We start from the raw sequence: 27,237 nt of genomic DNA, 5'->3' as shown, positions 1-27,237 counted from the left end.
TTAGAAGAGGGTTGTAGAACAGATTCTTCCTCAGATTCTCAGAAGGAAACAACACTGCTGACACCTGTATCTCTGATTCCTTGCCTCCAAAACTATGAGACGATCAATTTCTGTTGTTTAAGACACCTAATTTAATACCACCTAATTTGTGGTCTTTTGTTACAGTAGCCCTAGCAAACAATTTTTTTCAAAAAACTTATTTTGTGTACATTAAGTGGATACAAAATATTGCCTTAAAGGGAAAACATAAAAGGTAAATCCCTTTTGAATATTACAAAAATCAAGTTCCCTTTTTAAGAGTGTAGGTATAGCATAGCAATTTTAATACTCACCAAATACAATTTTATCTAAATTTTAACTAAACCTTTTTTAAAATATTTTATTTTTTAGTTGTAGATGGACACAGTATCTTATTTTTATGTGGTGCTGAGGATCAAACCCAGGGCCTCGCACAGGCTAGGCAAGCACTCTACCGCTGAGCCACAACCCCAGCCCTAAATTTTAACTAAGCTTAATTTTCATTAAAATATAATTTTATGTTCAGTATTAATAAAATGTGATCCTACCTGAAAAACTACTTCCTCTTTTGAGATGAAAGAACATCATGTTCTCTTAAAGCAGTGTGTGATTTGAAAATTACTTAGCTAAAAATATACAGACAGATCCATATGAAAAACACCTATTTCCAGTTCTCAGTTCACCTCTTGTATAAAAAAGTCTGCTCTAAGGAATGCCAATTTTATTGATAATTTTCAGTATCAGCAAATGTTCCTGATGATGAATTAGCATTTTAACTGCATGGTATGTTTCTTTCCTTCTTTTTTTTTTGTACCAGAGATTGAACTCAGGGACACTTAACCACTGAGCCACATCACCATTGTATAAGGCCTCACTAAGTTGCTGAAGCTGGCCTCCAACTTGCGATCCTGCTGAGCCACTGGGATTACAGGCATGAGACATTGCACTCAGTAGCATGTTTCTTTTAAAGGTAAAGATGGCATAGAGACTATCTAAGATTATATGATTTCTACACCAAATGAAACTTCAGTAAGTCACAATAAAGAAAAGTCAGCTACCAAAATCAGTATATTTAACTTTTTAAGTGACTATTTTCTAAAGACACTTGAGAAAACTATCTTAGGGTATTAAGGAGAAACCTAAAACACTGAAGCAAATGTAGAATAAATATGAACCAAACATGGCAAAAGAAACTTTAAAAAGGACTTGATTTAAGGTCTGCTGGAGGCAAAAACAAAGGAAAAAAAGCTATAAATTATAAGAGATTTAAGATCTTGACATATCCACCAAACTAACACTATGTGTAGATCTTGTTTGGATTTCTAATTTTCAAAACCAAATGTAAAAAGAATTTATAAAACAATGAGAGACATGTGAACACTTACTAACTGGGCATGTGATATTAATGAATCATTGATTTTTATGGATGATAATGACTTTTGGGTTATGTTAAAGAGAGGTGGGGCTCCTATCTTTTAGAGAACCAACCTAAAGTAATTATGGAAAAAGCTCCATCTTACATCTGGTTAAACCAATCCAATGGTGGGATAAGGATAACAGATGGTATAAAATAGATTATGGCTTGATACAATATTAAAGCTGGGTGATGGGTACATGAGATCCATTAAACTCTCCCCTTTTGTAAATATTTAAAATTTTCCAAGACAAAAGGTTTTAAAAGGTTGATTGGTTACTAAGCTAAGAGTATATTCATACTGATTGCTAAACATCAATTGAAAATTGAAAATAAGGGATCACCATAATTTACAAACCCCCTACCAACTGGTTTCCATAGGTAGAAAAAGGGGAAAAAGCATTAACTATCAATTTATTACCAAGTACAAAAATCCTTAGAATTCTGACATTAATAAAATTAATAAACTAATGAGATGAAATAACTCACAACTTCACTTCATTACATAACTCTTAAGAATTCTCAACAAAATGTAATACTTACCTAAGATTTTAAAGTGAAAAATAAAACTACAAGAAAGCAAAGGCATCACCATAGCAGTTAAGTAATGTTGCCTTTGAATAAAGAAAGTTGATAAAAGACTAAGATAAATAAAAATTGTAATAAAAAAATACATGACTAATGGTGTTATTTTTCTCTAAGGAATTACTTTATTTCTCTGACATATTATATGGAAGTCGGACTGAATAAAATTCCAGTACTGCCCTAAACATTTCTCGAACAAATATTTACTTTGTTAATACAAAGACATTAAACTTTAGAGTCACTAGAGTTTCTTTGGTGTCTAAGGCAAAAAGGGTGTCCAATAGCTTTGGTATTTAAATAATGTAACTAAAATTAAATTTTTAATAGGTGATAAGGTAAAAATAAAACATAAGAGCATAAAAATAAACAATATTGATATTCTAGAAAAAAACTATATGTAATTAGTAGAAAAAAATTTTGGACAAGATATGCTCTAGACCCTGATGCTACTTTGGAAAGGACAATACTCTAGGTCTGAGAAAGAATCCTTGACTTTCAGCAAACTATTAACCATAATAGACCACATTTTCAAGCAGGCATGACATGTGATAAAGTTTTAGTGAAAGTGTTTTGTTTCAAATCTCCTGAAGAGACAATGTACAATTATGTACAACCTCAAGAATGGGAAATTACACTCCATCTATGTATAATATGTCAAAATACACTCTACTGTCATATATATCTAAAAAAACAAATTAAAAATTAAATTAATATAAAAAAAGAAGTTCACGGGACTGGAATAAGAGTAAACAGAGAAAGAACAATTGAAATGACATTGTCAACAGGCAGAAGTTAGGGACAGTATGGGCAAATTCCTGAATGAGTTGAGGTAATTCACTTCTCTCTTCTCAGCAAGGAAAGGCCAATGGAAGTTTTCAAGCAAGAAACTATTTAAGGTACTTTTAGGACTATAATCAGTTCAGTATTGGTAAATGTTCAAAAACCGGCTCACAGAAAAAGAAATACATTACACTATTATTATATTCAATTTCCACCATACAAACACAAGAGATGTAAGAGTAAAGCTCAAGATAATATTAAAATGTAATAAAATAAGCAGCTCAGGAGCCTGAGGCAGAAGGAATGTGAGTTCAAAGCCAGCCTCAGCAATGGCAAGGCACTAAGCAACTCAGTGAGACCCTGTCTCTAAATAAATATAAAATAGGGCTGGGAATATAGCTCAGTGATTGAGGCCCGAATTCAATCCCCAGTACCAAAAAAAAAAAAAAAAGAAATGTAATAAAATAATTAGAAGGTGAAAAAAAGAGAGAGAGAAACAATGTGCATGCCTTTTGTCTATTTTTCTTTGCACTCTAAACATTCTGCTGTAGAATGGCCAGAATTCTACCAGCCATCTTGAAAATAAAACATTATTTGTTTAAACAACAATTATTTCAGGTTTTTCTGTAATTTGAAAACAAACAATCCTAATAATACAAAACCATATTCCTAATATTACCTTAAGATTTAAAGAGTTACTCAACAATAAATAAAGAAAAAGAAAATGCTAGAAGGAAAAGCAACATACAAAGTAAGAAAAAACACATTAAGTATTTCTACATTTTCCTCCTAACTTCTAAGAATGAGAGAAAGGAGTTCAATGTCTTAGGGTCTTTTTTCTCTAATACAGGTAGTTAGCATGTTCAGTCTAGATTTAAGCACCTACCATGTGCCATGTACTAAGGTACCTGAATACCGAAAAAGATTCCTATTTCAATAAAACTGAAAGGTGAAAGGAAGCAGATATTTGATTCAATGGGGGAAAAATACACAAAATGCTTAGCTATTCTTCCACTGAAATACCTTATCACTATCAAAAATATAAAGGAACTATAATTAAATTCTTCTTTTAGAATTAAGGTTCTGAATGAAAACCAGAATAATTTATTATTTGTTGCAACTATATCAACTGTTTCTGTGAAATTAATTTGTGAAGAGTATTTTTTTGCATTTTATGTAAATTTTTTTGTGAAAAGAATATTTTATCCATGTTTTAATCTCCTATGGGAAAAAATTTCTTGATATGTTCCCAACAACTTCAAACCTATTTTTATAGAATGAGGCTGAACACTGAAATGACCCTGACAAAGCGGGTTTTGGTGAGAAATTTACTGAAGGAACTTAAAAGCTTAAGTGAACTGAGAGGCACAAAGATAATCCAGTCATAAAGAAATTATTGATCAGTCAACCAAAGGAACTAAAAATTTTAGTATCTAAATAAAACATAGGAAACCAGATTATGAAAGGGCCAGAGTAATTTCTAAATCTGCCCAATATCAGTAAGAACACATCTCTACTTCATAACCACTTAAAAGCGTTTGTGAAGATGATAGGAAAGTTAACATACATGAGCACAAGATGAATACCTGCAAAACGATAGAGGTATGACAGATGCCAGAGCCACACTTCAAATCAGAAGGAAATAATGAAAAAATAAGCTGAGAGAGTACCAAAGAAGAAGTCGCCTAAGGGCAGAAAAGCAAATTAACTTAAGAACAGAAGAACAAGTCACCCACTCCTGGTGTTTATGCACTGAAGTCTACTACCAAATGATTTGGAAAATAATGGCTTTAGTACTTTACAATTGATCTCTACAGATCACAAGTTATCACATACCTAATTTTACATGAAAGAAGTAGCTTAGGCACCTCAAATATCACAAAGTGATTTTTAACACAGTGATACCTTCAATGTATTATATATGTTAAAAGCAATATAGTCTTGTTTTAATAATCACACTTTAATCATGGCATAATATTTATTATATGTTTTTATATATTCCTCATCTTAAATTATGTCATAAGTTTGGCATGTGTGCTGATTGTGTCACAACTGTATTATGGTTTATATATGAACATTTTGCTACAGTTTCTTTATATTGCAATACATTATGTATCATTATGGTATAAACCACTTTGTGATATTTGAGATGCCTAAGACACCTCTTTCATGTAAAAATTAGGTATGTAGTAACTCTTGATCTGTAGAGATCAATTAGGAAAGTACTAAAGCCATCATTTTCCAAATCATTTGTCAGTATACATCAGTGCACAGGAAAAACATCTATGATGGGGTATATTTCTCTCATACACACATAATTTTCCAGGGGATTCAAAAATGGTTATTATTATTATTTTTGTACTGAGGATTTAACCAATGGGCACTGAGCTATATCCCTAGTACTTTTTATTTTTTTATTTTGAGACAGGGTCTGGTTAAGTTGCTGAGAGTTTCAGTAAATTGCTAATGCTGGCCTCAAAATTGCTGATTGCAATTCTTCTGTCTCAGCCTCCATAGTTACTTTGGTTACAGGCATGTGCCACCATGACTGGCTTCAAAATAGTTATTAAATATAACAAGATTTAATTGTCAATATACCTTTGACACCCAACTTGTGATGAAAGCAAAAATCTTTATAATCTGTTGATTACTTAGTATTGTTTATAAAAGTGAATTGATTATTCAATTGAAAAGCATAGTTTTTCATATGAAAATATAGATGTCAAAAACCTGATGACAGAATCCAAGGTCATTATTCAACCTCAATACAAATAAAGATCAAAGACAATTCTCTTTGAAAGTGAACCTTAAAGGATAGAGACTAAGTCTGTTTAATCAGTAGAAAATAAAGCATAAATGGCAAAGGTTCTTAATCTGGGGTCCAAGATCTATTTCAGAAAACCCAAGAACCACCAGGCTTTATGTAAAATTCTGAGTATTGGCTTTCATCAGATTCTCAAATGAGTATAAATCTAAAGATGAGTTAGTAGAAGTGTGATGATCTTATTTAGCAGAATAATTTCACAAGATCTTAAGTTATTCAACAGCAAAAACCTAAGTAATAGCAACTTCATTTCCATAGTTACACTGAATTTTCCTCTTTCCAAGGAGGAAATATAGTAGGGGGCGGGAAAAAGCTGACACCAAAAACCATCAACTCTATAGAGGTTTCCAGAAAACTATATGGGATTTCTACCCAGTTAGGACCAAAGGGAAATCATGAGACAGTTTCAGCATTAAAGAGAAAAAGAGAATGGCACACATTTTCCTGGACATCCCAGTACTCCCTCTCAGAATCTTCAGGGTGAAATCCAAATGCCACTCCCCCAGGGAGAGTCAGGTTTCTCCCAATACCAAGTAGGCAAAGCTAAGGTGAGCTGATTCAGAAACGAAATACTCTCTCCATCTGCCAAAACGAGTAGGGGGCTTGTTCATCTTGTCTGACCATATGGGACAGGAAGGAGGTTGCATGATAGGACCTGAAAATTAGGACAGGCGGCCCTAACATATTGATATGGGTTGTGAAAAAGCAACAGAGGTGGTGGCAAAGGTAAAACCTGAACCTCCCGGTGAGGAGCTACGTGGCACTAAGCAAATAGTGCCTGGTCTTCCTCCACCTTTTGCTTCCGCCCCAACCATTTTCCCCTTTGGTTACCAGTTGCTCCAGATGCCATAGAGTAGTTCCACAAAAGCGAAAGAGAGGTTCAGGCACAGGAAGAAAAACAGGTTCCGGGACGTCTTGTCCGACAGGATAGACCTGGGCATGATAAATCGGGAAGAGATTAAGAGAGTCGAGGGGGTGCCGGGACCCCGAGTTGCGGTCCTTCTTTCAAGACCTTCCCAGTCCACACAGTCTTTTCCCCACAGCGGGAGGCTGAGGGAGTGTCCCTAACACTCCCTCTCTAGACCCTGGACCATCTTTAGGTCTGGGCTTTCCTTCTGCTGGACACCCCCTCCCAGCAAAACAGAACCCCGCACCTAAACCAGCCCGAGATCTTGACGAACAGATTGAACTTGGGTGGTTTGTATTCATCATCCTTGATGGACAGGGGCAACATCTTCTCTGCCCGGCGGAGGGCCGGGCCTACTCCCCTCGACAAGTGGCTCCGTGGGGTGATGGCAGTGACAGCGGTGACGCCTCAGACCGGAACCCCCAGCACCAGCCTGGGGCCGCGCGTGGCTGCGAGACACAGACAGACACAGACAGACACAGACACACACCCTGGAACTAGCTGACTTCCGGCCCGGGCCGCGCAACGCGTCCTGGGATGGAAAAGGGGGTGGGCGGGGCTGTGGCCGGGGCTTCCCGGCGGAGGGCGGGGCTTACGGCGGGGCGGGGCGGAGGCTGAGGAAGGTTGAGGAAAGAAGTGCAGCTATGGCGGGATCTGCGCAGCTCATCCCGGCGAGGTCCCACTACCTGAATTCACGCAGAATATTCTGACGTGGCGACATTTGCAGACTAGCTAGCTGAGAGCTTGAGCCCGCTCACTCCTACCCCTACCGCCTACGACCAATGTTCCCGGATGCACTGAGTCCAGCGCCTGCCCCTTCGCCATTAACCCTCTCTGGGCATTGTTAGGTCCTGGTGCAGTAGGTAGCAATGCTTTAGAATCCGGGCGGCCACGTGTTCTCCCGCCCGTGCGCAGGAAGCCCAAGTGATGGCTTTGCCGGGTGAACGCTGTGAACACCTAAATCCTTGTAATCCCCCCCTTCCCCGAAAACAGCGCCTGCCCCTCCTGTGCTGTCACGCGGAAGGCGGCCTTCCCGAAGGACTTGAAGGTACTTAAAAAGAGCCCTTTACAAAGAGGTCACACTAAGTTGAGATTTGGCTAAAGCGTTGCTTCCCCGACGGTCTATGTCCGCTGACACCCTGAAACTCTGTAATTCGTACACGTCCCTTTCGCTTCCAGGTCATCCCCGGGGCAGCAACCTGCCACTATGATTCTTATCAGAACCTCGCTGCCAGTTTGGGGGAAGTCCAGTAAGAAGCCGGCTCGGCGGGGCACAGGGGTGTGCAGGGCACCAGGAGGCGAGCCCAGCGGGCCTTGGCAGGGCAGACTAGACCGCGGGACGCCTTTCCGGGAAATTGTTTGGATAAAGTCAGGTGGTCTGTCACGTGAATGATTAAAAGTTGTTACCTTGCAGAAGAAATGGGAAGGGATGGAGGAAAGAACTAGCTTTTGGAGTTGGGCTGGAAACTACAAAACCGAGCTTCTTGGGAATTCCTTTTAGTCTAACAGGAAGTGGAGCGTCACCGAATGGGAGGGGTGGCCACTCCGTGACTGTCCCCTGCTTCAGGCGCTCACTTTGCAGGCGGCGCTTTTCCCGGGTTATAAATCCAACGAATGATGCACGCTGCTTGGTTTAGGAAAAAGAAAAAAACAAAAATGAGCAAGCGAGACGCCCCTTCCGTTTTATGCTAACCCAGCTGCAAGCAAATAAATTGGTTCCCCCACTGCAATCTTCTGCGCTCAGGTGAGGAGACAGCAAAATACTCTCGCGTTACAATTTTTTTTTTTTTTTTGCAGGATATATGCATGTTTGCTCCCGTTCTTGGAACTTTCCATATGAGGGATACTAATTCTCTAGTTTGATTTTTGAAAAATGTAGGTATTCTGCATTTTTAAAAAACGTTGATGTTTTCAAGATGCTGTGTAATAACTGCTAGGTTCCACAAATTAAGTTCTGGGAAGAGTATTTTGTCTTTGCCTATCTTAGCGTCTGTTTCATTATTTTAATTTAAACATAAAAATATTTTCAATTAGTAACATTTACTTTTTTAGGAAGCTTTTATATTTGTAATAGTTTTGTCATGCTGCTGGGGAAACCTTCATTGGGTGCAAACTAGGAAGTTCAATGATAAATATTTTCCTTGAAATAGAATTTTTTCTTCAAAAGTGCTTTATTTCAGTACTGTTTAAGGGAAGGGATGTAGAAATAATCAAATTTCGGTAACCAATTTCTAGCATTCTCTTACCAAGGTCAGTAGCAATTTGAGCCTGTTTTTGTTTTCTGCCTTTGAAAATTAATTCTGCATTGTACATTGTACTGGTACAAATGTGAAATTTCTCAGCAGATTTATGGAGAAATCTACATTACCCTTTTGAGACAGTTTTGAAATATGTTGGAAAAATTGAAGCTTATTTTCAGTTGCATCAATTTCTAGAGACTCTTGAATTTCCCTCTCTCTACCCCAAATATATAAGCAAGGTATTACCGTGTGGACCTTCTTCTTTCAAAAAAATTTTAATGCTACTTCACAGCTTTCAGTCTTGAACAGCATAATGGCCAAATTCAATATGAAAGGAATTTTTATGTGCAAATAAAAGTGTAGGTGGACACTGTTTAAATTAGGAAAAGTTCTATGAGTGGAAAATATTCCACTGTGCCTTACTTCATTATCTTGAAATAATATTTGTCCCACACATGTTAACCTATATATGTTGTCGTGTCAGAAGTCATTTAATGACTATTTACTATATGCCAGATTCTGTGCTTGGCTTGGGAATACAAAGCCTGGTAAGGTAAAGTTCTTTCCCTGGAAGAATTTTTATGGAGAGGAGAAGTTGAAGTGAAGAGAAGGATAAATCAATCAGTCTAGTATTTTAGAACTGTGTGATGTGTAAGTTGTACACATGAGATGCTCTTTGAGCAATGAGGATGAGTATCTGTCACTCAGTCAATCTTTTTGTGTAGCCTAATCCATTCCTTTTCCCCTGTAATAATAATAATTTTGTTATGCAAGAACATGACTTTGGAAAATAAAAAATGATTCGTTAGCTCTATTTAGGTGGTCAGTGTCTTGCAAGTCTCCAATCAGGTATAGTATTCTAAAGTCTACAGTTAGAATTCTTAGTTTCTTCATGTTACAAGATTAAGTGGATATATAAGATCATAAAGTAGATGTAGTAATGAATATTTTAAAACTAATAAATGCATTTTTACTAAGAACTTCTTAAATATTTGTTTATATCATCAACAAAGTACAGTAGGTTAACTATGCATATTCTATGGGAGACATGAAGACCGAGAAATGAAAACAGAGAGAATTAAGGGGCAAGAGTTCCTCTCCCACCATGGTTTCTTCTTTGCAGCAACAACCAGCAAGAATGGGACAGATGCCATCTCTTATCCTCATTCATCTATCCTGGCAACACTATTTTAGACTTCATAATTTTTTAGGTGAATCAAATCGAATGCCCTATGAATTGCTGGTGAAAACAGGAATTATAATAGTGTATTAGAGTAGAGAGATTTGTAAATCCAGAAATTGAATAAAAATGCAAATTTCTCATGTTAAGAAATTTGTAATGTTTTGAACAACCAACAATAAAAAATTAAAAAAAAATCATAGAAGATGATTTAAATAGAAATGTGATGAGTATATGTCAAAATTTTACATGTTTTTGCCATAGTAAATGTTTGGCCTAAAATGTAAAAAAAAAAAGAAGTTTTACTCTATGGCATATATGCTCTAGTGTCAGATGTATAAGCATAAATGCTCAGAATGATGTTAGTTTTTTCTGCTTCTGGACCTTGGAGAAAAATGAAAACAAAAATGTAGCATTTTTAGTGTCAATCAACAGGAAGCCATTTTCTGCCTCATGTAATTTTTAGGACACAGAATAGCAAATTATAATTTACAAATAATTCAGATACTATGGACATTGCTATTAAAAGCAGTGCTATTTTTTTCATTTTCTGCTGATTAACAAAATATCACAGAAAACTCTTTTCTTTCTCTTAGTAGTGCCAAGGGAGCTTATTCCTATCAATCACTGAAGCCATAAAAAAGTTTTTTAAAAAGCTAATCACACAATGAGGTAAGTAGCATGTTTTTTTCCTTTTTCTTTTTGAAAGTATGTACTTTATACCACTCAGTACCATTAAGTGTTTTTACATTGCTCTGTCACTAATCTTCAGAACTTTTTCATCTTGTAAAACTAAAATATATATATATCTATTAAACAACAACTATCCATTATCCTCTACCTCCATCCCCTGGCAAGTATAGTCTGCTATCTCTTTCCATGAATTTGACTCTCCTGAATACCTCATCTGTGTGGAATCATACAATATCTGCCTTCTTTGTGACTGGGCCAGTTTCACATAGCATAATGTTTTCATGTTTAACATAAACATGTTTATGCATGTTTAGCATGTACCAGAATTCCCTTTCTTTTTAAGTCCAATATTTCATCAGATATATATATATATATATATATATATATATATACACACACACATATACCACATTTTCTGAACGGATTATACATTTATTGGTAGACATTTGGGTTGTTTCTGCCTTTTGCTGTTGCTGATGATGCTGCTATGAAAGTAGGTAAAGTAGAAGAATTTTTAATCTGCAAAAGATTATTTTCAATAAAGATATTTTGGTTTCCTTGAAGATAAAAGTTCCTACTTGAACCAGCCAGTGTCTGTTAGAAAATTCTAGAAGGCCTTCTTCAGAATAGATACATTGAAATACTACTCCAGAATGCCTTCTTCAGAATAGATACATTGAAATACTACTCCAGAATGCCTTTTTCAGAATAGATACATTGAAATACTACTCCAGATTATAGATTGAAGTCAATAGTCATATTCTTTATGTATGTGTGCTGTGGATGGAACCTATGGCCTCATGCTTGCTAAGTATGCACTGTACCTCTAAGCTATATACCCCCAGCCCCAATACCTGTAAGTTTGAAATATCCTTGTAAACTAGAATGAAGTTGAAAATAGACCTTACAGATGACAAAGATAATTCAAAGTGGCTCAAGCACAGAAGTCAGGAGTTTGGTTCTGACCTACCACTCTTTCTGTGGCTCAGGAAATTTATTTAATATTCTCACCCTCACATGTCCCATCTACAAAATAGAATGGATATATTTTATTTCTCTTCTTACTAAAAATTTGAAACATTGCCAATCTGAGGTATTGTATAATATGAAGAAAGGACAACTATAACAACTTTCTTTACTATTGCTAAGCTCAGTGAGGTAAGGAACTACACCTACCTGTTCATGGTACCTGACATGCTGGACATATGGTATGTGATAATTGATGCAGCACCATGGATGTTTGACTTTTCCCTAAGAACATGAGAAAACTCACATTGATTGGGATTGCTTCTACCTCAAATTTGAAATCTGAAAATATTTATAAGTCATAATTCATTTATATGAAATCTGTTTCTCTTAGAGAAGTGATTTTGGAAGTGCTGAAAATCAGTGTTGAGTAAAAAGGAGAGGTTCCATAGAATATTCCAAGGATCTATTGCCTAACTATCTTGCCCCCCCCCCCACTTCCCTGTGTCTAAAACAGATAGAGATTCAAATGAAAACCTCCAGTATCCTAGAATGGGAAAAGTAATATGTTTGCAGATATGGTTGCAACCATATCTGCAAACCAACCATATCTGCAAACATATTACTTTTCCCATTCTATACTAAGCTAAAGATATCTGCAAACATATTACTTTTCCCATTCTATACTAAGCTAAAGATGCTTTATCCATTTCTAGTTTTCTTCCTAGGATACATTGACTCCTTTGATTCTTACAAGTCATTGGTATACCTCTTAGTAATAAGGCCACCCTTAATCCTGGGCAGGTAGTTGTCTGTGGAATTGATCATCTCCAAGCATCATCATCATCATCATCATTATCATCAGGAGCAACAATTAATTGGCAATTCAGGAGGAAGGTGCAAGGCTGGAAAGAAATTTCTTCTCACAAAATTCATATCTGTGCATTTCACAAATAGGGAGGACTTTATTGTCTACCTCAGTAACAAATGACTGGATTGAAGGAAGCAGGTGATACTTTAAAAATATTACACATAATGTTTACGTGTTATTTCCCCTTTATCAATGATAGTAAAGCACACTCCAATGAATTGATAATGTTGAAAGAATATGATAGTATGTATAGAAAAGGGAAGAGGAAAAATAGAAAATATCAGAACTGATGAGCAGCTTTCACCATGGATAAGGGGGTGAGATCAGGAAGGGAATTGGAAACAGGCTTTTATTTACTGATATCCCTATTCTAAATGATGCCCTTGTTATCCATCCTAACCTGATTTTTCCATAAAGAAATGGCCCAGTCAACCTGGCTGCCAGCAGGAGGACTTAATAGGTAGTATAATCAGTACAAAAATGCTTTTTTCATAGCTTTTACTGAGAAATGAACGTTGCAGTAGCATCTATGTATTCAAATGTGATGCTGTGATAAATGTAGCTATTTCTCAATATGTTTTAGTAATTCTTTTTCAGAACTGTAGTTTCAAAAATGTAGTAAAGGCAGAACTAAGCCTTTGAAATATAGGGTTTTTTAATAGTTATCAATCATTTTACATACATATATATGATTAGTTATACTGTACATAGGAAAGGCAGATTACTTAATAGTCTATAATACAGTTGCTGTAGATTATGAAGATCCATTCATATCATTGTATAATTTCTTATTCTTTTCATATATACATGACAGTAGAGTGATCACTGTATAATTAATTGATCATAAATACAAGATCACAAGATGAATCTGTGATACTACACGGATCCTTTTTTTATCATTATAAGGCTATTCCTATTCCTGCTTTTCCTACTGTACTTGTTGTTAACACAAAACAATTTAAATTATTTTGATGTATTTAGACTCACACAAAAAAAAAGTAACAGGAATTAAGAATCTTGTAAGAGTAGATGGGCTCTTTAGGAGAAAAAAGTGAAATGAAATCGTTTAGGAAGGAGAGGATAGAATTCAGACAGAATTGGTAGAAAATGAGAAGAACCATATGGCATTTATAAAATAACGATGAAAGAAACAAATTTCCTGAATATGGGTAAAATTCTTAAGTTAAAAACTTTTTGCAGAATACTGTATAGCACCTTGGGAAAAACCATGAAGTAAAGTGACCTTTCATGTTCTCTTTCTGGCATTTTATATTGTACAGTTACATAAATTCTAGTTTATGCTGCTTAAATTTTAATGGAAAAGGCTTACTCTGGCCAATAGTGAACTTAGTTTTTCTCTTTCTGCCAGCCATCCAATGTCTATAGCTTATGTCACTTTGAGAACCCAAACTAAATTTTCTTTTAAAAAAAAATCTTTATTTATTTATTTTTATGTGGTGCTGAGGATCGAACCCAATACCTCACACATGCAAGGCAAGTGCTCTACCACTGAGCTACAGTCCCAGCCCTGCAAACTAAATTTTCATTTGTCAAATAGGTGAGACTTTATCTGTTAAATCAGGTATGTTGCCTACCTTATTAAATAATATATATTTTGATGATTGTTGCCGCCTAAACCTCCCTTAGGAGTTTTACAAGGAGGATGTTGTCCAACAAATGATGGTTTCCCCCTAAGGCAGATGAGTTCATCAAGAGTTTCCACAGAAACAGGAATATCCAAAGATATTTCAATGCAGAATATCTTTGGAAAGATGTGAAAAAAAATCAGAGATTGGAGACATCTTTTATTTATGAAGTACATTGGCCGAAGAACTGAAAGTAGAAAAGTGACCTATATGTTGTGGGCTTAAGGTCACATTTCAAGACTGGCTGTCCTATTACCATATGGGTGGTGACCCTGGTTTTTTACACAGGGAAAGATTTCTCGTGTGTTGTCTAGTCTTAATTGGACTTAATTTGCATTTAATTTGAGTTTATTCTGTTCAAGTTTTAGGCACCATTTTAAAGGTTAGGGGAATTTGAACATTAAGTCCCTCTCCCCATTCAACTGGCAAGAGTTATGAGCACTTACACACACACAAAAAAATGATCCAGACAGTGTTCTGGATTATTATGACTGCCATAACTCCCTCAGGAGGCATTTAGATTGAAAAAGAAGCTTGAGGCACAGCTGTGATGCTTGGAAGCAAGATCTAGCAGCACTGTGTTCAGAGTTCACAGGAGCATGGAGGAAGGATTGCAGCAAGGGCAACTTTCATAGCAGAGGTGATGCTTGAAAGGGATGTAGTGTGGGGCTTGTCGGATGGAGAGAAGGAGAGGCTTTGTAGATAGAGAAAACAGCATGTGCCAGTACAGGGAGTCATGGAATAGTTTGCTGTATACAGTACTGGTAAGAGGAAAGGCATTTTGGAATTCAGTATTTGTGCCCTCTTTTTCAGTTTGAACAGTGTCATGCACATAATAAACCTGGCCAGAAATTGTTCATCAGTTGTACAAGTGTCTCTTCCAAATCTCATCTTACATGCTCATAGACGGAAAATCCAGGTTCTGAATTGACCTTTGCAGTCCACCTTGGAGTGATTTTATTTCTTGATAGCTTCAGGCCCTTTTCTGAGAATCTATATTCTATAATCATGGGTTTTTAAGCAAGTACATACCCTAGAGAATGAGCCAGAGGAGAAGCAATCTGTATGGTTTCAGACAAATCTCACAGTGAAATGGTAGCATAGTTACCATTCTCCTACCATCTGTGACATAAAAATGAAAATAAAAGTTTCTCATTGTATGATGCCAAGCTGCTTATTGCAGTTCTACCTTACAAATTGAAGACAACTAATATTTGTTCATGCGTGCTCTGGCATATTCATTTACAAATTCTCTCTGGATAATTATTGTTCTTCCAGTTTGAAGAGATTAGGCCTCAGGAAATAATTCTCAACAGTGCTCTATCTAGGAAACTTTGATAGATGATGTAGTAAATAATCAAATAGCAGATCTTTGATAATTCAAATTGCTGATTCATTTAAAGACTGTACAGGAGAGAATGCAACTATTGCTTCATAGACCATGTATTATTTACTTTCTTACTTGACCTTATGTTCATGTTTAAGAAAAAATCTTTATAATTTCAGATAATGCTTCAGTTCTCAGATATTAAATATTTCTGACATAATGTCCCAACAGTTCCACTCCTCAGCATATATCCAAGAGAAATGATAACAATTTAACATAAAAATGTGTACATGAGTATTCATAGCACCAAATTCATAGTAGCCAAAGTGTAGGAATAACCCAAATGTCCAGCAACTGATGAACAGGTAAACAAAATGTGATGTGTCCATAGAATGGAATATTATTTGACAATTTAAAAAAAAAAGAATGAGATACTGGTAAATGCTACAACATGTATAAATTTTGAAAAAACTTGAAAATGCTTTTGCTAAGTGAAATAAGTCAGATATAAAGGGTATATATTATATGATTCTATTCATATGAAATGTCTAGAATTGGCAAACCCATTGAGACAGAAAGTAAATTAGTGGTTTCCTGGGGCTAGGGGAGAGTTTGGGGATTGGTATTAATAGAAAGGGAAGTGATTGCTAATGGGCCTGGGTTCCTTTTTTGGGATATTGGAAATGCTTTAAAATTAAATTATAGAGATATTTCCAAAACTCCATGGGTATATTAAAAGCCAGTGAACTGTATACTTTAGTGGGGTGAATTTCATTAAAACTGTAAAAGAATTCCAACATACCAAGTGACAAGTACCTTAGTGACAGTCTGATATATTAGTTTTTTGATACATTCTTGCAGAATTTACTATAGCATTGTGAAAGTGTCATGGACTGTACCATCAGGAAATTCTTGCCCTGGCTCTGTGACTGACAGGTCAAAAGCAGCTTCATGACCTTAGGCAAGATCCTTATCCCTGGACCCTGAGTTCTTACTGTAAAACAGGAAGCTGGATTAGGTAGCCGTGAGCTATCTTCCAGCTGCCTGAATTTATATGTTTGTTCAGTGAGTCATGTAATTATTGGGGCAGTTTTAGAGACATGGCTTTGCACCCTTATTGTTTGAGTATAACAAATAGCAGTGGGGTTTTCGGATGCTACTTGTCTGGTAGTCCTCCCCATCATGTTCAAGTACATCTTCTTAGTAACTAGTATGTAGAGCAGGGTTTTTCAACCTTATCATTATCTGAATATTAAGGCAGATAATTCTTTGCTGTGGGATTATAGGATGTTTAGCAGCATCCAGACCTCTACCCCATAGATAGCAATATCTCCCCTCCAGACTTTTCCATATGCCCTCTGGAAGGCAAATTGTCCCTGGTTGAAAACCTCTAGTGTGGAAGATGCTGGAATAACACTGCATAAAAAATAGCTAAAAGAATCTGTTCTCAACCTATAAAGGACTAGTAAACCAATATAGGTACAAATAATATTGTTAGGGGATCTTTGATTTTTCAGATAATAAATAGAAGAAAAATTTTTGTTTTACTGATATTTATAGTGTTTATCAAAGTTATATTTAATCTGTGGTCATGGGGATGAGAAATGGACAGAAAGATAATAGACTAAGAGCTATCCAATCCTCTTTGGAATGAGACAGGGTGTCAGTAAATATATAAAGACATAATTTTAAAAAGGAATATTTAGGAATCAAGATCAAGAGAACTGGGAGGCACCTACAGTTTCTTCTTGGTTCTTTATAGGTAAGACACAGGTTATACAGATATGCTGTCTCCCATCTCCCATATCTCACATTCAAAGCCCAAACCTCTGAATGGGATGATAGGTTCTTTCTCTAGAAAGGAAGAGAAGAAGGCTATAAACTATGAGGTCCGTATAGCCATAAAGTCATTACTACTTTCCAAACTATATTAAAGCTGCTTCTAATGTGCAGCTAGACATCAGCCTACTGCAGTGTGTCACTTGCAGTGCAGTCTGTAAAGTTCTCTCTTGCTTTTCCATACAAACTAAAAAGTTCATATAATTTTATTAGGCTGCATTATTTAAGGCAAAATGAAATATTTGCAGTGTTTCTAAAAATATAAGTTATTAATATCTTCTGAAACCTTTCTGATTGAGGTAAAGTAGGGGATTAAAAGTTCTCTGAGAGAGAAATTTTCTAGAGTGGGTAAAAGGAACAAACTTTGTTGCGTTCCTAGCAACTTAAACACTCAGACCTTTTGCCCACCCAGGGACACCATCTGTCACGTTGCACTCCACTAAAACACTCAGGGTCACTCCAGGGGAACTGGGCTGCGCAAAATAACCACACAAGAGACAGAAATACCTTTTTATTTGAGGGTGCTGTGACGGCTCTTCTAACCTTAGGGGTCTGCAGAGAGAGAGAGAGAGAGAGAGAGAGTCCTCAAGTGCTGACCCCTTTTATTGAGGAGAAGCTATTCAAATAAGGCAAGGGGATCAGTTTTCAAGGGGCTGAGTCTAACTTCATGATGTCTGCTGTCAGCAGATTGACTGACATCTAGGAAGGCCACACCCAAAGGAAGAGTAAGAGAAAGGAACACACAAAGGGTATTTCCATGGAACATTCTATCCTAAACAGGGCAAGGGGTAGTATCACAAAGGAACAGGTGAGTGTAGCTCTACCCACAGGGATGTAGGAAGGCACACCCACGCTTGAAGACACAGTACTCACCCTAAAGATCTGGGCTTTAGTCTGGGTTACCTAGGCAACCAGATCACAAGGTGGCAGACAATGCCACACCAATCAGAAGAGGAGACAAATGCTGGTCATGTACTATGTTGCCTCCCACAAAATTCCTACTTAAAATTGTAACTAAATGTGAAGTAATCCCTCGAGTGGCTTTGACATTGTATATTTACAATAGTCTTTAACAATTAATTTTTATTACTTTTTCTCTTCTAAATTGCCAGATAGTAAACTACCAATGTCGACATTAGAGACTAGACACTTCTGTATGCAGAAAGTGAAAGAAGATCTTGTTTTAGATACACTTCACTGCAGTTATCAAAGTGGTTCTTTCCCCAAGCATTTATATCTGGCCATTCTTATGTAGTACTGAAAATGTTTTATGGACCTGCTTTTGATTCAGTATTTAAAAAGTTTTAAAGGCCCTTGAATCAAGATTATTAATTCATATGGTTTGTCTTCGAATGACTATATTAACAATAAGTGTTGTTTTAGTAAAAGGGTATATAAGATGAAAATTTTGTACTCTAAAGCCTTAAATTAATGTCCTTGAAAAATAATCACAGTAAAGCTGAGTTTACTTCAGAAATAATTTTTTTGGTTCATATAATAGAGTGAGACCGTGAGAGGAAAGGAAACACAGACATTGCTTTTCTTAATAGAACAAACTACAGAAAAAGTCCAGGAGAGAATACCTCTAAAAGTTACTATAAAGGTAGCATTGCTTTTTCATTCTCAACTGTTAAAAAGTGAGAGCTGCTAGGACAATGACTATTGCCTTGTGCTTGTGAATAAGCCCTGCCTTTGTTTGCTCATGCCCTAGCATACTGTCACATCATGAAGACATTGTTATGTTGAGAATTCTTTCTTCTCATAAACTTCAAAGGGAGATGGTAAAGGCTTGGCCTGTGTGGTCTTGTCCTTCAACAATAGAGAAAATTTTGTACAGTTACAAAAGAATGTACAACATGAAACAGGATCATGGAATATGATGGCCACATTAACTCAACCACTACACAGTCTCCTTAGGGAAAAACAGAAGGTTAATTGGGCATTGTTTGGAAAGTAAAGTAAAATTTAGTTGGATATAATACTCAATTAGACAAGAGAGATGTTGACTATTCTTAGGATTGCCTGTGGCATCGTGGCCTAGAGGCAATTGCATAACTTCACCACGAGATGTGAAATCAAGAGCTTAGATATTTCTGTGCATGTATACATAGTGTGCTTTTCCAAGAAGATGGAGAGAACCAAAAATAAGATGTACAGAGGCAGTGTTATGCCAGGGAGAACAGTAACGGTAGCTCTGTGCCATCAGCATGGGTTAGCAGTGAGAAGTTGTTTTCAGCTTCATCATCTTTGTCGGTAAATGAGATATCTGTCTACAGCATAGCCTAAGAAGAAAAATGTTTCCAAAAGGAGCAAAAAGGGATAGACCTTGGATCAAAGTCATTAAGAATAATATATATCTCATGCCTTCTGATTTTAAGAAACCAATTTTTTTTTCTTAAAGATATTTTTAAAATGTTGATTAGAAACTCCTCATTGATTTATGGTTTCAGTCTTTTCATAAATAAAAATTTTTGAATTATTCATTTTTCTCACTTCTTGATTTTGTTCTTGCACAGAGTAGTAGAATAGATCTGTGAGTCCTAGTGTATAAGGACCAGCTACCATGGGACCAAAGTTAAAAGAGGCAGGCAGATCCAAGATTGCAGAGAGCACAGTTTATTGGGAGACTTAGGACAGAAGTGTGGTCTTCGGTGGAAGCAAGACCAGTTGGAGCCCTTCAATTTGGATCAGAATTGGGGGTGTATATATGGGTTAGTACAAAAGTAGTTTCATCCTAGCTGGAATGTACTTGGTTTATCTTTGGTTAACATCAAAGAGTCAGGCTCATCCTGGAGCCAGGTCCCTTTGTAAAGTTCCACCTAGTACTCTAAGGGTTTTGTTTATGGTTTGTTGGGAAACTGTGCAGGAAAAACTGACTAGGGCTATTCAGGGGAAATCATGATAGTTACAACTCAAGATGGCTGTAGTTATGTTAACCTAAATTCATACATTGCTAAAATGGATATGAATACTCCGTTGCTGAAATACAAAATAAGGACATACCTAAAAGGCTTACAGAGGCTTGTGGAGGAATAAATAGTCTGGAGTCAGAAGCAGAAATAGCAAAAGGATAAAAAAACAAATCATTGAAAAGACAACAATAGTGTTATAATGGGAGGCAGCAAACATAGAAATTAAATTGTATGAAAACCAGGAAATCAGTTCTGGATCTTTGTAAAATTGTCTGTGAGATTTAGATTTTATCATATATATAACTGAGATATCTGATTAGGTAAAAAAATTTAACGAATGAAGTAAATAAGCCACACTTACCTTTGTTCACTGCTCTTCTGTGGCTACCTCTTTAAGTCCTTTAAGTATCTGGAGGAAGATAGAAAGAATGCATAGCTGGGTATATAACACCTGTGCTCTGTATCGCAAGACAAGATGCTCAGGAAGCCTGAATTTGAATGGAGACAGGACACCGTAGCCCATATAATGAACAACAGCCTGGGCTCTAGGTGTCAATTTTCCTGACATAACTACTAGCTCTGCTACCTAAATCCCAGGGAAAATCCACTTTGGATTCTTTCACTCTCATCATGCAGACATACAATAGAACGGATCTCTTATTGAGACTTCTAAACCACTATCAGGCAGTGCCGCGTTATTTGGGGAAAGTTATTTAATCGATCTCTATAAAAATCTAAACTATAAGAAGAAGAAGAAGAAAAAATAAATCAGATTCCATGAGTCTCCTGATCAAAATCCTCCAGTTGCTTCCCATTGAGTGATTTTCTCCTCACTCAGGAGAAAATCCATATACATTATTAAGGCTGACAAGACCCCACATAACCTGGCCCTTGCTTATCATATCCCTCTGGTTTATAACTTTCTTCATTACCACTATCCTAAATTATCTTTTGAATTTGTCTACCTATCTCTCCCTGCTATCTCCTCTGCTACTGAGAGCAGACACCTTGTCTTATTCATTGCTATATCCACAGAATCTAGAACATTCCTTACACAGGGTGAGTGCTCAGTATCTATTTTGTTGAATAAATACATACTATGGCATATGAAGCACATTCTTGATATACAGGACCTGATAAGGAATAAACCCTCTGTAATTGTTTGCTGCTGCTATCACCATTATCTTCTGCTTTAAGTATGTTCCATATATCATTTTATTTGAAAAAAAATCTGTTGCCAAAATACAAGTTTAAAATGATTGAATTACTGGAGGAAATACAATCTCTTTTAAAAATAATTTCAGATCTAGATTGTTAGGAAAAAAATTTAAATGCCCAGTTATTATTTGAGGTATATATGATTTTTGTCTACAACTACCAAAAAAAAAGCAAGACCAAAAGGAAAAGAATATTAGACTGTATTTTTTATCTCACAGGCTAACTTAATTATTGTAGAGTAAAGGAGAACTGAACTTGAATCAGCCAATATAAGTTTGACCCTCTCATCATTGAAAAAATATATAAAAAACATGGTGACCGGCAAGAATGCTGACATTCTCTATTTTATTCCCATTTCTACTCCAGGTGTTGCCATCTCTGCAAACTTCCTGGGCGAGTAATGGGGATTCGGGTGCTTCGTTTTTCTTTGGTGATCATCCTTGTGCTACTATTGGTAGCCGGGGCTTTAACCAATTTACTTCCCAATGTCAAAGAAGACAAGATGCTCACTTTGCGTAGGGAAGTAAAATCCCAGGGAAAGTCCACCCTGGATTCTTTCACTCTCATCATGCAGACTTACAATAGAACGGATCTCTTATTGAGACTTCTAAACCACTATCAGGCAGTGCCGCATCTGCACAAAATAATTGTGGTGTGGAACAATGTTGGGGAGAAGGGACCAGATGAGTTATGGAATTCTCTTGGACCTCACCCTGTTCCTGTGATCTTCAAACTACAAACCACAAACAGAATGAGAAATCGACTCCAGGCTTTTCCTGAGGTCGAAACCAATGGTAAGTTGAAGCTGGCTTCTGAGCCTGTAAGAGTTGCAGTTAACCAGGGCTAGGGGTGTGGATTTCTGACTTCCTGCCTATCTTAATGGTCTGGAGAAAAATGGAGGAATTTATTATAAGAAACCACCCTGAAAAGCTTAATGAGCAGTTTCCAAGGTCTCAAGAAGTTTCCTGGGGAGGACAGCATGTACAGCTTCATCTTACAACAATAAAAAAGAGGTTAATATTGTTAAATAAGTAAATAAGATATGCTATCATATATATCATTGTATTACAGAATGCAGTCAGAGGCCATTAAGCTTATGCTAAATATAATTTTGTCACTCTCCTCACATTTGTAACAGCTGCATGAGGTTTTAATTTGCTTAAAAGAACCTTGGCTTTATTTATTTAAAGATTCATTAGTTTCTAGCATGACGGATGATAATTACATGACAATTTTCCTTTCAGGCAGTTATAAAATCAGGTATAATTCAAATAGCTTTTTTCTACTAGACATATTGCTCCAAGATTACGTTTCTTGTTTACTAATTGAGTCAGAAAATACTTCATTCAAATTATCTACATAGATACAACTATTTTATTTTATTTCCAAACTGTTCAATATAATTTTTTTCATTTCATTTCAGCGGTATTAATGATAGACGATGACACACTCATCAGTGCCCAGGACCTTGTTTTTGCTTTCTCAGTTTGGCAGGTAATGATGCTGTATCCTTTATGAAACATGTATATGGTTTTATCTAGTGCTTAACCAGGGCAACGTTGTTTAATGTGGGGTCTACTGAAAACAATGTAGATGGTACTTATCTAAAAGAGATAAAATTGTTGTGGGCTTGTCAAGATTTATGACCTTAGTTAAGCCAACCTGGAAGTTATAGTATCTTTTATGTATACTTAATTTATATTTTGGAATATTAGGAAAAAGAACTGCAATTACCTTCCAGAGAACAATGAGGAAATAATCTGGTGCAATAAAGGCTAGAATGCAGATATATGTTTCCATAAGCCACGGACATGTGTCTCAAATGAGAACTATATTTCTGTATTAATATTATATTTAACTTTTTGAAACAGAAAGCATTTATTGCATCAACAATAATTTAATTTAATAAAATAAATTAACTCTGAACAACAGCCTGGGCTCTAGGTGTAGACTTTCCTGACATAATGGATACATAATAAAAAATGGTCTCATACAAATGGTTCTGCGACCATTGTTTAGAAATTGTGCAGTGATAACTTGGCATGTACCATGGTAGGGTTTCATTTGTTTTGTTTTTTTCCTAAATCCTAGCTTGAATAAGTAGACATAAATTGCTCACTTGTTCTCCTATTAAATATGTAATCATAATTGTTGACTTTTATAAGTCACACCACAGTTACCTAAACCCAGAACACCTGTAAAGTGATAAAACACTGTGCTACCCAATAATTTGGTCTAATTTGTGCCATAGTTACCTACTTCCATTAGCTACTTGGCATATAATATTAGATATTAGTGGTGAGTGTCTTAGTACTCTGTAGATATCAGTCTTCTAAAAGCTGCAGTTTTTAACTTCATGTGTAGTGTAGTATCATATCAGCAATTTTTTCAGCCCTGTAAATAAAGGTTTCTAGGCAAAAAGTTCTAATGTAATGCTGTGAGATTTCTATTTCAGGTTAAAAAAAATCAGTTTACCCAACATGTTAAGATAGGGGCAGGCAGAATACAAAGACTGTGATTAAATACAACAATCTAACAGAACAATAAATAAAGAGGAGATAAATATGATTTTAGGTATTATTAGTAAAAATAGTTTCAATCCACTGTGCATTGCTCCATGCAGTGAGTCATATTGGTGCCCTGCATATGTTACAATTTGAGGTCCAGAGGCAAGCAGGATCAAGTAGATGTTCATCTGAGTGAACAGATACCTGTTACCTCCATTTCAGGTGGTCTCTTTTCCTTCTCTGGCCATCTGAAATTTCTTTCATTGTATAGATTGTGTAGATGGCACTTCTCTGAAGCTTCCCGGCCTTTATCCCCTATCCCCTGACCTTCTGTTTTGCCTCCAGCAACACAGTTGTTACTCTCTCCTCCATACTCCCCTCAGATTTACCCAGCTGCATTTGCAGATGGTTCACATCATTGTAATTCCTTGTTCACCTATCTGTAATGTCCCCTCCCTAGACTGTGTGTTCTTTGGAATGATATTTAACTCAGCCTGATTTGTGTTCATTCAACAAGTGAATGAAACTCTTGATATTTTATAGGAGTGAACTAAATCTTTCAATCCCATAAGTTCTTGCCTCTTTCCTATGCTTCAGTGTTTTTCTTTTGTTGATTTTCATTTTATCTTTTTCACTCTCACCTTAATTGTATGAAGTGTTTTGCTGCCATTTGTTTTTTTCTTCAAAGATCTTAATACATCTGTCATTTATATATTCATGTATAATTTACATATTTTGAATAAAGAAATACCCAAGCTGAGAAAGGATAAAATATAACATTGGTTAAAATCAACAGTGACTTTCAAGAACATTAAAATCAACATGGAAAAACAGTAAAATCATACATATAGATCACAATTTTATATATTCCTAAGAGATTATAACATTTTTTGAAAATTGTTATATTGTATCTTGTCTCCTACAGTAAATAGCCTTCCTGCAATCAACTTTTCTTGCAGCAACTTGGAAGGACTAGAGTCATTGGTGACTAGAATTTGTTAAGATCAGATAATGTTAGAATATTTGTGGGGGTTAGAATTTTTTTTCCAGAGAGATTTGGGGTGTGATGGAATTTGACCTGTTACCTTATTAGGATACAGATTTATGAAGTTACCCGGAGTTAGATGAAATTAAGATATATATATATATATATATATATGTGTGTGTGTGTGTGTGTGTGTGTGTGTGTGTGTGTGTGTGTGTAATAAGGAAAAGTTGACTAATCAGTTTCAATCTTTCATAATAAATAGTCTTTTTCACTATGTCTGCTCTAAATAAATGTCATACTTAATTATTCTTTTCCCTCTTTTCAGCAATTCCCTGATCAAATTGTAGGATTTGTTCCTAGAAAGCATGTCTCTACTTTATCGGGTATCTATAGTTATGGAGGTTTTGAACTACAAACACCAGGGTTTGGAAATGGTGACCAGTACTCCATGGTGCTGATCGGAGCCTCATTCTTCAATAGCAAATATCTTGAACTCTTTCAGAGACAACCTGCAACTGTCCATGCTTTGATAGATGAAACTCAAAACTGTGATGATATTGCCATGAATTTTATCATTGCCAAGCACATTGGGAAGACTTCAGGAATATTTGTGAAACCTGTAAACATGGGCAATTTGGAAAAAGAAACCAATGGTGGCTATTCTGGAATGTGGCATCGAGCTGAACACTTTCTGCAGAGGTCTTATTGTATAAATAAGCTTGTTAATATCTATGATAGCATGCCCTTAAAATACTCCAACATTATGATTTCCCAGTTTGGTTTTCCATATGCCAACCATAAAAGTAAAATGTGAAAGTAAAACAAAAACAAACCTGAAAACTGCTTGGTATTTGAGTAGCTTCTCCATGCTATGTATTTTTGTTCTTAAGCAGCAACATGAACTTTTATCTATTCCAGAAGTCTCTACAGTAGAAAAAGAATATGCAGCACTTCTAGGATGTAAAATTCACATTAACTTCAAAAACCAAGAAGCTAGTCTCATCCACATAGGTCTTCTCATGAAGAATTTTCACCTAAGGTTATAATGCCTTGGTTGACAATTTTATTGTTTACATCTCGAGACTGTTTTACAATTGCTTTGATTCCTGGCATTCGCCTTAATGACCTATAGCAAGCTGTTTCCAGAATTGGAAAGTCAAGAAAGGCATTTCTCAGCTTTTTCACTAAGGTTGATTGTTTTAATTTGAAGCTTGCAATGCCTCTTTAGCAAAAGCCTGTGGTATAGGGAAAAGCCACGTGAGAAGAGAAGTTTCAATCTCATGTGAAAACAAGGAGAAGACGTGACTACCAGTGCTTCCCTATGACCCTTCCAACCAGAGTTAGCTCTGCCCAGCATGGTTTGGATGCAAAGTTAGGTGCTGTTTGTTTTTATTGCTAAGTCTGTTGTGACTGGGAGCATAAGTTTTAGTAGCTAAAAGATGTCTAGTTGTTTGCTTGATTTTTGTGAGTCTACTGCATGGATCACCCAAAAATGCAGCCTGTGTTTCTTATATGCAACTTAAATGCAGCAAGGAGTAAATGTGTTACTGTATTTTGTGACTGAATATGACTTGGAGAATGTATATTAATTCTTATATTTTACATGGAGTATGTTTAAGAAAATGTGTAAAATAACTTCTGGAAGAATGAGTAAGTAGAAACTAGCAGAAGTGAAAATCAATATCAAAAGATCTTTATTATTAAAGAATAGGTTATCTCATGGATACTAAACAGCTGTGTGTATTACACACAAATGCTTGCATTCAGAACTTGTTTCCTTTTTTTTTTTTCTTTGAATAAGATCCAAGACACTATTTATCATGGTGAAATTTCAATTACACAGATACAAGAAAAAAAAAATAAGTACTGAGTCATAGCAGAAATTCTCTAGGAAGTCCACATCAGTTCATTGTTAAGTTTGCCCACTGTGCTGTTTATCAGTGTCTGTGTCCCACCCAGTCTGTGTTAATTGCTGACAAGGGGTACTTAATTAGGCCTCCATCACTTTTTCTTCCTCCTCCTCCTCAGCGTCCTTCTCTCCCTCCACCTTCATCTCTTTACACAGTGCCTGTATACTCTCAAAGTTGCAAGTATAGTGAAATAATCATGTTAATGTGCCAACATTGATGCCATTGTGCAGTTAGTTCATTATATTTTGGGTTTTTTATTGTTTGTTTATTTGTTACACTAGAGTATGTACATGTCTTAATGTGGTCAGGTTAAAAAGTTGCTTTCCCCAACCCTGAAAGTACTTTTTTGCCTTCTGGTATTCCACTCTCAGACAAATAAAATAAACTTTAACTCTCCATGTGTTGTATGTTA

At 36.1% G+C, this 27,237-nt stretch overlaps 2 protein-coding genes across 8 annotated transcripts in view; one reads left to right on the top strand and one right to left on the bottom strand.

Annotated features, from left to right (window-relative positions):
- Nucleotides 1-7,349, bottom strand: part of Slc30a7 (solute carrier family 30 member 7) — a 77,957-nt gene extending 70,608 nt beyond the window's left edge. Inside the window, exons 1-3 of one of the 2 annotated variants that reach the window (XM_058581974.1) lie at nucleotides 7,215-7,349; nucleotides 6,776-6,977; nucleotides 6,453-6,554 (exon numbers count right to left, since the gene is read on the bottom strand). In XM_058581974.1, the coding sequence (XP_058437957.1) occupies nucleotides 6,453-6,554; nucleotides 6,776-6,855 (182 nt within the window). In that variant the 5' untranslated portion in view covers nucleotides 6,856-6,977; nucleotides 7,215-7,349. Of the gene's footprint in view, nucleotides 1-6,452; nucleotides 6,555-6,775; nucleotides 7,013-7,214 lie in introns of those variants that run through there. The other variant, XM_046452320.2, reaches the window with a different exon arrangement.
- Nucleotides 7,350-7,352: 3 nt separating this feature from the next.
- On the top strand, nucleotides 7,353-27,221 carry Extl2 (exostosin like glycosyltransferase 2). 6 transcript variants are annotated; one of them, XM_058581975.1, is made up of 7 exons: nucleotides 7,353-7,576; nucleotides 8,326-8,403; nucleotides 10,545-10,620; nucleotides 12,412-12,616; nucleotides 21,787-22,214; nucleotides 22,844-22,914; nucleotides 25,241-27,221. In XM_058581975.1, the coding sequence occupies exons 5-7, from the start codon at nucleotides 21,821-21,823 to the stop codon at nucleotides 25,727-25,729; spliced, it is 954 nt and encodes a 317-aa protein (XP_058437958.1). In that variant the 5' UTR covers nucleotides 7,353-7,576; nucleotides 8,326-8,403; nucleotides 10,545-10,620; nucleotides 12,412-12,616; nucleotides 21,787-21,820; the 3' UTR covers nucleotides 25,730-27,221. The 6 variants fall into 6 exon arrangements, with proteins under 6 accessions (XP_058437958.1, XP_046308285.1, XP_046308281.1 ...); XM_046452329.2 differs by lacking the exon at nucleotides 12,412-12,616 and having other exon boundaries at nucleotides 10,548-10,620; XM_046452325.2 differs by lacking the exon at nucleotides 12,412-12,616.
- Nucleotides 27,222-27,237: the final 16 nt, after the last annotated feature.

Source organism: Marmota monax, unplaced genomic scaffold, assembly GCF_021218885.2.
Source record: "Marmota monax isolate L192 unplaced genomic scaffold, Marmota_monax_Labrador192_F-V1.1 WCK01_AAM20220418_F8-fsc00244, whole genome shotgun sequence".
In the NCBI taxonomy this organism is placed as follows: domain Eukaryota; kingdom Metazoa; phylum Chordata; class Mammalia; order Rodentia; family Sciuridae; genus Marmota; species Marmota monax.
Note: the sequence above shows the minus strand (reverse complement) of the source record. Positions and strands in the feature narration are given on the sequence as shown.